At 41.7% G+C, this 11,422-nt stretch overlaps 1 protein-coding gene across 2 annotated transcripts in view; it reads right to left on the minus strand.

Moving 5' to 3' along the window:
* MANBA (mannosidase beta) overlaps positions 1-4,131 on the minus strand; it is a 33,970-nt gene extending 29,839 nt beyond the window's left edge. For both annotated transcript variants that reach the window (XM_018558979.1, XM_018558980.1), the window contains exon 1: positions 3,691-4,131. In XM_018558979.1, coding sequence (XP_018414481.1) covers positions 3,691-3,912 — 222 coding nt within the window. In that variant the 5' untranslated portion in view covers positions 3,913-4,131. The remainder of the gene's footprint in view (positions 1-3,690) is intronic.
* Between the last annotated feature and the right edge of the window lie 7,291 nt (positions 4,132-11,422).

Raw genomic sequence — 11,422 nt, forward strand, 5'->3', positions numbered from 1 at the left:
TTTTCACCAGCTCAGGCCGGGATGGGGGGTTGGTGGTGGTACATGATAACCCCACCCAGATCTGGCTCCGGCATTGGCATCACTGGTTGCTAGAAGCTGATGGTCCCTAGTTTCTAAAACAATACAGACTAATGATTTTAGGACAGTGGTGGAGCTCCAGGGCCTTGTCCCAGCTGCGACTGCTGCACCCTGGTAGTTCTGCCACTGACTTCAAGCTGTAGAGGGACTACAAATCTCAGCACATTATACAGCAATGCAGAATACCACCAGCTATAGAGGACTACAAATCTAAGCAGTACATTATACAGCAATGCAAAATGGCATCGACTATAGAGGACTACAAATTCCAGCAATACATTGTATAGCAATCCAGAATAATACCATCAGCTATAGAGGACTACAAATCTCAGCAGTACATTATACAGCAATGCACAATGGCACCGACTATAGAGGACTACAAATTCCAGCAATACATTGTATAGCAATCCAGAATAATACCATCAGCTATAGAGGACTACAAATCTCAGCAGTACATTATACAGCAATGCACAATGGCACCGACTATAGAGGACTACAAATTCCAGCAATACATTGTATAGCAATCCAGAATAATACCATCAGCTATAGAGGACTACAAATCTCAGCAGTACATTATACAGCAATGCACAATGGCACCGACTATAGAGGACTACAAATTCCAGCAATACATTGTATAGCAATCCAGAATAATACCATCAGCTATAGAGGACTACAAATCTCAGCAGTACATTATACAGCAATGCACAATGGCACCGACTATAGAGGACTACAAATTCCAGCAATACATTGTATAGCAATCCAGAATAATACCATCAGCTATAGAGGACTACAAATCTCAGCAGTACATTATACAGCAATGCACAATGGCACCGACTATAGAGGACTACAAATTCCAGCAATACATTGTATAGCAATCCAGAATAATACCATCAGCTATAGAGGACTACAAATCTCAGCAGTACATTATACAGCAATGCACAATGGCACCGACTATAGAGGACTACAAATTCCAGCAATACATTGTATAGCAATCCAGAATAATACCATCAGCTATAGAGGACTACAAATCTCAGCAGTACATTATACAGCAATGCACAATGGCACCGACTATAGAGGACTACAAATTCCAGCAATACATTGTATAGCAATCCAGAATAATACCATCAGCTATAGAGGACTACAAATCTCAGCAGTACATTATACAGCAATGCACAATGGCACCGACTATAGAGGACTACAAATTCCAGCAATACATTGTATAGCAATCCAGAATAATACCATCAGCTATAGAGGACTACAAATCTCAGCAGTACATTATACAGCAATGCACAATGGCACCGACTATAGAGGACTACAAATTCCAGCAATACATTGTATAGCAATCCAGAATAATACCATCAGCTATAGAGGACTACAAATCTCAGCAGTACATTATACAGCAATGCACAATGGCACCGACTATAGAGGACTACAAATTCCAGCAATACATTGTATAGCAATCCAGAATAATACCATCAGCTATAGAGGACTACAAATCTCAGCAGTACATTATACAGCAATGCACAATGGCACCGACTATAGAGGACTACAAATTCCAGCAATACATTGTATAGCAATCCAGAATAATACCATCAGCTATAGAGGACTACAAATCTCAGCAGTACATTATACAGCAATGCACAATGGCACCGACTATAGAGGACTACAAATTCCAGCAATACATTGTATAGCAATCCAGAATAATACCATCAGCTATAGAGGACTACAAATCTCAGCAGTACATTATACAGCAATGCACAATGGCACCGACTATAGAGGACTACAAATTCCAGCAATACATTGTATAGCAATCCAGAATAATACCATCAGCTATAGAGGACTACAAATCTCAGCAGTACATTATACAGCAATGCAGAATAATACCATCAGCTATAGAGGACTACAAATCCAAGCAATACATTATATAGCAATGCAGAATAATACCATCAACAACAGAGGACTACACATCTCAGCATTACATTATACAGAAATGCAAAATAATACCATCAGCTATAGAGGACTACAAATCCAAGCAATATATTATAACATTATATAGCAATGCAGAATAATACCATCAGCTACAGAGGACTACAAATCCCAGCAATACATTATACAGCAATTCAGAATGGCCCCGGCTATAGAGGACTACAAATTACATCAATACTTTATACAGCAATGCAGAATATGTTGCTAGATACTCTGTGCTGCTCCGGGGTGCCAGCCTGATGTCTCAGGTGGAGGGTCTCAGGAGAGGGAGGTGTGCGGGCCGTGGAATCGCTGTAAACAGGCGCTGTGAGGTCCCTAGCAAGTGCAGGACCTATGGCAGCCTCTTCAGTTTTTAAAATGTAAAGCACTGGTATCAGTTTTTATTATCGGGGCATTTTTAGGAGTACAAGTACTCCTAAAGAAAATTCCCAGTATCGGCACCAACCGATAAAAACGCTAAAGAATAGGCGCCATTTTTTACGGCCTTGTGCATGAGCCCTAATAGTGGCACTGACAAAATAAGGCTTTATATCGGCTTTAGTACTTTCTAAAGCTGGTCATACACTGCTAGATTTTTGTATAAACATACGAGCAGGGATAGGCAACCTCAGCAATCCAGCTGTGGTGAAACTACAAATCCCATCATGTCTCTGCCTCTGGGAGTTATGCCCAAGCCTACGATCGGCCGGGGGCTTTTTAATGTTTCCTGTTGTGTTATAATGTATTATTGCTGGGATTTGTTGTTCCTCTATAGCTACCCTGTCACCTTTTTTTTCCCCTTTAGGAATATTTGCCTTCACTTCCTGTCCATTAGCCACAAAAGGAAGTGAGAGGAAATCCCTCCAATGAGAGAGAAATCCCTGGTGGTCAGGAAGGTCACCAGAACTAGTGTCCCCATTGGAAGATTTCTCATCTATTCCCGTTCTGGTGACAACCTAAAATTTTGGATTTTCTTTCATTTTCAGTGACCAGAACAAATAGAGAGCGAGAATGTCCCTAATAGTGACACAGCAATAAAAACCTGACAGGTGATCTAATAGCACTCCACTCCTAATAGAACAAAAGTTTTGGCTTAAGTTGTGCTTTAAGGACACTTTCACACACACGGTCTATTCAGATCTGCTGGTCATTTCTTCAGGCGGATCGGATCGGAAGCCCATTGTAACCTTATGGGCAGTGTTTGTCCATTTACGTATGATTACCCCTGACTCCTTCTGGATCCAATAGAAAAAAATGGAACAGAGTTCTGTTTTGGCAGTCCTGATCATGACGGGTCAGGGGTCATCAGATGTAAACAGATACATGTCCACTTACACCCCATTCCCTATAGGTCTGTACCGCTCAGTTTTTGACCCCTCTTACGATGGAGGAAAAACTAAACAGACATGGATGCCACAAAGTGACATCCGTTCCATTCTGTGCCTATCAGTAGGGGGGTCTGATCACTGACTCCAAACAAGTATGCAGACTGGATCAGACTGCACTCCGACTTTCTGATCTCCATGCTTGTCAGTGACTCAGAAAGTTCTTTGGCCAGAGACAGCCAGATAACAAGCATTTTTAGAAGGAGAGCAGCATTATGCCTTAGTGAAGTCATGAATTTGATTAGAAAGCCATAGTCCATACCTTTATCAGACCCCAGGAGAATAATGCAGTGTGCACACAGCCAGGCACGTCCCCAGACAACTTAATAGAGCTGTTTGAATTGCGGAGAGCCCATTTCCCATTCAGGTTGTACACCTGCACAGTAGCATTACGCTCCCGCAAACTTCCATACGTAATCTGCAGCAGTCCCAAGACCATCCAGCACTTGATGGAGTTTAGTACCAAATACCACCCTATAGCCATGGCTTTAACCACAGCTGCAGAGTGACTCTTTTCTCCAAATTCTGTAGTCAGCTGTATGCACAGATCGTCCCCATGCTCCTGCCCAGGGTCCCTCAGACTGCTGTGTGCAGTGGTTTTATGTCAGCTCAGTAGTTCCTGGCTTCCTTCTTGTGCTGTAGAGTCATGTGTCATGGCTCGTGCCTGATCCAGGCGGGGTTAACATGCTGACTGCCATTACAGGGGCGGTGTTTCTGTCTCATATAGAAGGAAGTGAACAAGTATCTGAACAAAAGCTGCTTGATTGTTGCTCCTATAGGAGACGAAGCTTTGCTGACCTTTCACGAGGGGCTACACGTTTCTCCTTCTGAAAAGCTTGGTTGTCTGCGCTGTTAACAAACTATAGGTGGTACAGATTATAAATTGTGATAAGGAAATTATGTGCAAAATTGTCATACAAAAAAAGTAACAAATTGTGCCAAATGATCTATTATAGTTTATAAGGAGCTCTACTGCTTGGTGCACTAATGCGCTTATTCTATGCACATAAGATATATGCAATATTTTTAAGTATATATCACAGCCTTTCACAACCTTTTCTCCCTGATGTGCCTTTTGGCTTCCTCAAAATGTTGTGGACTGTGATATGAAGGGGAGAATGAAGACTGATGTGAAGGGGGCTCCTGATGTAAAGGGGGAACTCTCATATGAAAGAGGAGCTTCTGATGCAAAAGGTGACTCTAATGTGAAAGGGGGGAAATCTTGATCTGAAGGGGGTACTTCAACGTGAAGGGGGAACCCCACTTTTTTAGGTGCTTTTGCATGGGGTCCCACTTAAAATCTATGACATTTTAGACTGGGGTGCATCAAGATTTGTCATACTTTTAAAGGGTCCTGTGACTAAAAAGAAAGGTCGAGAGACACAAATATATATCGTACCGAGGGGCACTTTCCCACCGCCGCCGTGTCCAAGCTCTGCTGTCCCCGTGCAGCGCCTGGGACCGGCTCAGCAAGTCTCCCCGCAACTATCAGAGTGAGATCCGATCACTGGACCTGAAAGGGATGTTTATTACATAATTTCCGGTGTCACTATTTACATTCTTTGGCTCTTAGAGCAAGGAGAAGAAGCTGGGGAAGCAGGTCTGAAAGACCCCTAATGTCTCCATGAAGAGGACCTGTCACACTCTATCTGCTGTTACATAGGGGGCTTATTAGCGACTTATGTGATAACAATAAGGTTAGTGTAAAAAAAAAAATGTTTAAAAATTAAAAACATATAAGAAAAATGAAATCATATCGCCGCGAACGTTAGAGTGAGAGCAATAATTCTAGAGCCATCAGTCACTGTTAGTACTAAACTGAGGAGCGGTAAAAGCGTTTAAAATGTTCCCTATGGGAAATTTGGGGTATTTAATTTTTTTGCGGCTTTACGGGTGAACAGAATTTTAAGTCTTGACATGTTGGGTATCTCTTTACCCAGCGTGACCCCATCTTTCATATTTTACCCAAAAATTGGGTATTATATTCTGTTCCTGTGCGCTAAATTTTTATTTAGTTTATTTTATCCTAAAAATACTGGTTTGATAAACATTTGCGCAAATACCGTGCAACGTTAAAAAAATTGCAACTAGCATTTTTGTATTCATCAGGACCTCTGATTTCAGAAAACATATCATTGTTTGGGGGTTTGAAGCTGTTTTCTATCCAAAAATGTATATTTTATCATGTGTGCGCAAGTAGTAAAAAAGTGCTCCGGACAGCAAGTGGTTAAAGGTTGCATATATTTTGGATGCATAGAATAAATGCATGGACATACAGTTGTGTGAAAAAGTGTTGGCCCCCTTCCTGGTTTTTCATTGTTTTGCACGTTTGTCACACTTTAATGTTTCAGATCATCAAACAAATTTAAATATTAGTCAAAGATAACACAAGTAAACACAACATGCAGTTTTTAAAGGAAGGTTTTTATTATTAAGGGAAAACAAAATCCAAACCCACATGGCCCTGTGTGAAAAAGTGTTTGCCCCCTAAACCTAATAACTGGTTGGGCCACCCTTAGCAGCAAGAACTGCAATCAAGCGTTTGCGATAACTTGCAATGAGTCTGTTACAGCGCTGTGCAGGAATTTTGGTCCACTCATCTTTGCAGAATTGTTGTAATTCAGCCACATTGGAAGGTTTTCGAGCATGAACCGCCTTTTTAAGGTCATGCCACAGCATCTCAATAGGATTCAGGTCAGGACTTTGACTAGGCCACTCCAAAGTCTTCATTTTGTTTTTCTTCAGCCATTCAGAGGTGGACTTGCTGGTGTGTTTTGGATCATTGTCCTGCTGCAGAACCCAAGTTCGCTTCAGCTTGAGGTCACGAACAGATGGCCGCACATTATCCTTCAGGATTTTTTGGTAGACAGCAGAATTCATGGTTCCATTTATCAGAGCAAGTCTACCAGGTCCTGAAGCAGCAAAACAGCCCCAGACCATCACACTACCACCACCATATTTTACTGTTGGTATGATGTTCTTTTTCTGAAATGCGGTGTTACTCTAACGCCAGATGTAATGGGACACACACCTTCCAAAAAGTTCAACTTTTGTCACATCAGTCCACAGAGTATTTTCCCAAAAGTCTTGGAGATCATCAAGATGTTGTTTTCTGGCATAACGGAGACAAGCTTTTATGTACTTTTTGCTCAGCAGCGGTTTTCCTCTTGGAACTCTGCCATACAGGCCATTTTTGCCCAGTCTCTTTCTTATGGTGGAGTCATGAACACTGACCTGAACTGAGGCAAGTGAGGCCTGCAGTTCTTTGGATGTTGTTGTGGGGTCTTTTGTGACCTCTTGGATGAGTCGTCGCTGCGCTCTTGGGGTAATTTTGGTTGGCCGCCCACTCCTGGGAAGGTTCACCACTGTTCCATGTTTTCGCCATTTGTGGATAAAGGCTCTCACTGTGGTTCGCTGGAGTCCCAAAGCTTTAGAAATGGTTTTATAACCTTTTCCAGACGGATAGATCTCAATGACTTTATTTCTCATTTGTTCCTGGATTTCTTTGGATCTCGGCATTGTGTAGCTTTTGAGGATCTTTTGGTCTAATTCACTTTGTCAGTCAAGTCTTATTTAAGTGATTTCTTGATTGCGAACAGTAATAAGGCCTGGGTGTGGCTAGAGAAATGAACTCAGGTGTGATAAACCAGAGTTAAGTTATGTTTTAACAGCGGGGGCAAACACTTTTTCACACAGGGCCATGTGGGTTTGGAGTTTGTTTTCCCTTAATAATAAAAACCTTCCTTTAAAAACTGCATGTTGTGTTTACTTGTGTTATCTTTGACTAATATTTAAATTTGTTTGATGAACTGAAACATTAAAGTGTAACAAACGTGCAAAACAATGAAAAATCACTTTTTCAAACAACTGTATTCGGTCAATGACATTGACCTAATATGGCCATGTGTCTATATAAGGTCAATGATGTCACCAGGATTCCAACCCTTTGTTTACACAAAGCTGTGGGGCTGCTTGGTCCAGCACTGACAGCTTTCTTCCAGGTTTGAAACCTGAGCTCATCCCTACTGGTGACAATTTGTTACTGAAGCTTTCTACTTATGCGGTCAACTATAATCAGTGCTCCCGCTTTTAGTTTCAGAATGGGCAAAGCTGCAGATAATACAAACAATGATGAAGAACTGTAAGATGTGTTAGGCTGACCATACACTATACAATCTGATTGTAAAATCTCTTTGTAGTGCAAGGGTCTGCCTTATTTAATACAAATTGAATGGATTGTTCAGGTTGGTCCTTATATTACAATAGTTTTGGTACTCATAAATAGTGATGGGCCGAACACCGCCTTGTTTGGTTCGAATTCAAACTTTAGAACATGGTAAAAGTTTGAATTTGAACTCGAACGCAATGCTCTATGTTTACAGTTGTATGGCATCTGACAGGTGAGTCATGATTGGCAAAGCCTTCATTACTTTGCCCAATCATGGCTCTTACAGAGTACTGTGCCCTGATTGGGCAGTCTTGCATCTGACCTGTAGTCAGGTGCAAGGCATTAGCCAACCAGGGATCACAAGGCACTGTGCGGTCCACAGTGTCTTGTGGGGCGCTTGGCGGGCGAATAGTCCGCCGAACGCCCCGATAGTTCGCTTGCCGATGTTCGAGTCGTACTCTTGCTCATCCCTACACATAAAGGACATGGGACTGTATGTGACATATGTTTATATTAACTTAAACTCTAAATAAATAATCACTCAACACTCTATTCATTTTATTGGCATTAATTGGCCGCAGCATTTTTATTGGATAAATATTTTTTGGATTTTTATTGGATAAATATTAAATCATACTCTAATAACCAATCTTAATAATCAACCAATAACTCTTATACTTCCACCATATTGCCCAGTTTTCAAAACTCGAGCAATATATTAATCAATGGAATAGTCCCCCTCTCCTGAGGTGACAAACCACATAAAAAAACCGTGACTAGGGAGGGAGGGAGGGAAGCTTCAAAACGGGATTCCAACTGGATGATTTTAATCAAATCGGCACCTCCTTATATAGGGCATAAATCCCAACTGCCATCCATTCTCGTGGCAATGTTTTCCCGCCAAAATAACGTTTTTTCCCGCCGGAAAAATCCACCGTTGGATACTCTTAAAGAGGCAGTGCACTAAAATACAAAAAACTGGGAAAAAACACCAAAAATGCATCTAACCTAAAGTCCCCACATTCCCATGAAAATGGGCATCTAAGGGATGCCATTGATACATTGTACAAGGAATAATGTATAGCCAGCTTAAGAAGAGAGGTCTGCAGGGGGTATGACGGCATGTGCAGGACAATAGTGGAGAGGATATGACGACAACCAATATGCGCTGGGGAGAAGCGTTGAGGCGATGATGAGAGGCATGAAAGCAGTGCAGAAGTTATGGTGGCAGGCAATATGTGATAGAGAGAAGTACGGAGGGTGTGACGATGGATATGTTCAGAGGAGGAATGCAATGGGTATGATGTTGACCAATATCTGCTGGCGGGGTATGGGTAGGCAGTGGTCAGCATGTGCAGGAAAATTATGTGGAGGGTATGAGCCCCCTTCTTCTGTTCCCCCTAATCTCCTGGCAGCTTGCCCAGCTCTGATCCTCTGGTCTGCAGCTGTGAGTTCCGCTTTCTGGCCACCTGCAGAGCCTAAGCACAATTTATTAAAGTCCTTAGGACTCTCTAACAGCAGTAGAGGATCATGGCTGCCCCAGCTTCTGGGAGAGAAGAGGAACCTTACAAGCTGCTCAGAGCACTGCTGTGCTGATACTTGGGCTGCTCTGTGCTGCCAGAAAGCCAGATTAAAGTGACATTAAAGTCAAAAAATGTTTTCCCTCCCCCCAATGTTAATGTCAGCACTTACCTTAAATGATCTTCCTCTACTTTCCTGATGTTTTCATCTGTCCCTCCAGCGGTGCGGCGGCTCTCCGATCCAACGCTGACTCCTCTGTCCTTGCTGGCACTTCCGATCCCACGGTGTCTGCATGCGGGTGCACGCGTCCATAGACTTACCTTGCGTCTCTGCTCGTCTCCCGGCCGAAAATCCGAACTGCGCATGCGCCCGCCCCAGGATGCTTTGCGTCCGCCCGAGCAGTTTCGGATTCTGGGACAGGAGCGCGCGGCAAAAAAGTTTTTTTTTCCTATATCTACTGCTTGCTAGCAACTCTATGGGCTCATTCACAGTACGGCATGCTGTGCTACTACAGTCCATTAATTTTTAATGGTCCCCAATGCAGATAATATGACTTCTACTACCTGCCTTTCTTTTAATCCAATAACAGCATGTGTTCTCCCTGTTGTATTACTTTAGGGGACCCTTGATGATGAAGATCAGTACGTTCCTCTGAAAGTTTGACACTGTCTTCACACATGATTGTCTGCCACCAAACTGCATCTTATACTCATTGACTTGTAGGATTTACAATATTTTACAGACACAGCTTACAAACAGGCCAAGTATGCAAATGTAGTTATATATTCAAAGTGTTTTTAAATGTCTCTGGTACATGAGTTTATTGTATATGTCTTTTTCTACTATTAAATATTGTATCAATAATTTTGATTTACCTGTGTTGAACCAATCTTTTTAGAAGGGATTTCTAATTTTTGGGGGAACGTTTTTGTGAATATATATTCAAACCATTCAATGCATTTTTGCATGAAACTAACATAGGTATCAGTCTTGGTGCCAGATTCTTCTATTCCCCTTGAAATCAGTACTTCAGTATACGAGAGAGAGGATTAGAACCCAGAGTTTCAATGTGTTGCACAGTGCGTTCACAGACGAGGTGAGAGAACGGGCATTACCTTCTCAGTGTGCTGCTGTTCCTTCACTGCCGGTTGGCTGACATCTTTCCAGCAAAAGTTGATCTAGTGGTTGATTTCTGTTGAGGGGATAAGGCCCATGGATTGAATTTCAGCCAATTGCTGGATTGTCTGTGGTTCGACAAACAGACCTGGAACAAGCATGCAGATAAGGAAGTTCTTGAATTTTTGATCTGCCTGTTCAATTAAATTCAGTGTTGTAGAAAGTACTGAAGCTATTGTATCTTCATGGCAGACGAGGAAATGGTTATTTTATAAGAAGAGGTCACCAGTGGAAGCCTCCACTTCTCTGCACTGCTGCTTATGTAAAGTAACAACAAAACAACTGAGTTGATTTGATAGCGTTTCCACTATTTAATATAGGTTACATGTGGACTAACAATATATACCATCACGTACAAACGATTGGTTTATTGAATGATCATACACTGAAATGACAACAGGAATATGCCAAAACATGTGCCAATAACATGATCCAGTGATATATGCAGTTGACATGAAAATATTTCCTTTGTAAGACCCATTAATGGAGAAATGACAAACACAACCTGCAAGAGAACCTGCCTCTTGGCCATTAATTACATGTATGGGCAAGTACTCCTGTACTGCAAAAATGCAAATTACCAGCATGATATCATTGTAGGAAAATGAAGGTGCCCAGTGAGCCCATAAACATTTTTGTGTATATGTTATCAATTTTGCCTCTCCTGTTTGAAATGTTTCCATGTCTAATTATTGTCCCTTATTGTGATGGGTGGCAACACTGCCAAACAGTGAGGCATGGTAAATACAAATTTCAGCTTGGGTGTTGGTGTGTTGTATCTTTGGAGGAGCAGTGTGTCACTAATGGACAGGCAGTGTGTAGGAATTACAGAGCACCCCCCTCCTCATCAACACAACACAGGGGAAGATGTTTTGTACTCCATAGAGTTGATATGGGCAGGGCTAATAGGACTATATGAGATAAGATTACAGAGTGTACAGAGCAGCATTGAATTTTTAGCAGGTTTACCGGGTATTTTTTGAATTTATTAAACAAATATAAAAAAGGATTTCTCTTCCTTCATTCTTTTTTTATTCATCACAATTTGTAAAAGCAAAAAAATAAAACTGCAAACAAGTGCAACAAGGAATCCTTCCCCAATGTGAGTATGTACACTGCTTGCTTGGCA

Source organism: Nanorana parkeri, unplaced genomic scaffold (genome assembly GCF_000935625.1).
Source record: "Nanorana parkeri isolate BGI_ZX_2015 unplaced genomic scaffold, ASM93562v1 scaffold372, whole genome shotgun sequence".
NCBI lineage: Eukaryota > Metazoa > Chordata > Amphibia > Anura > Dicroglossidae > Nanorana > Nanorana parkeri.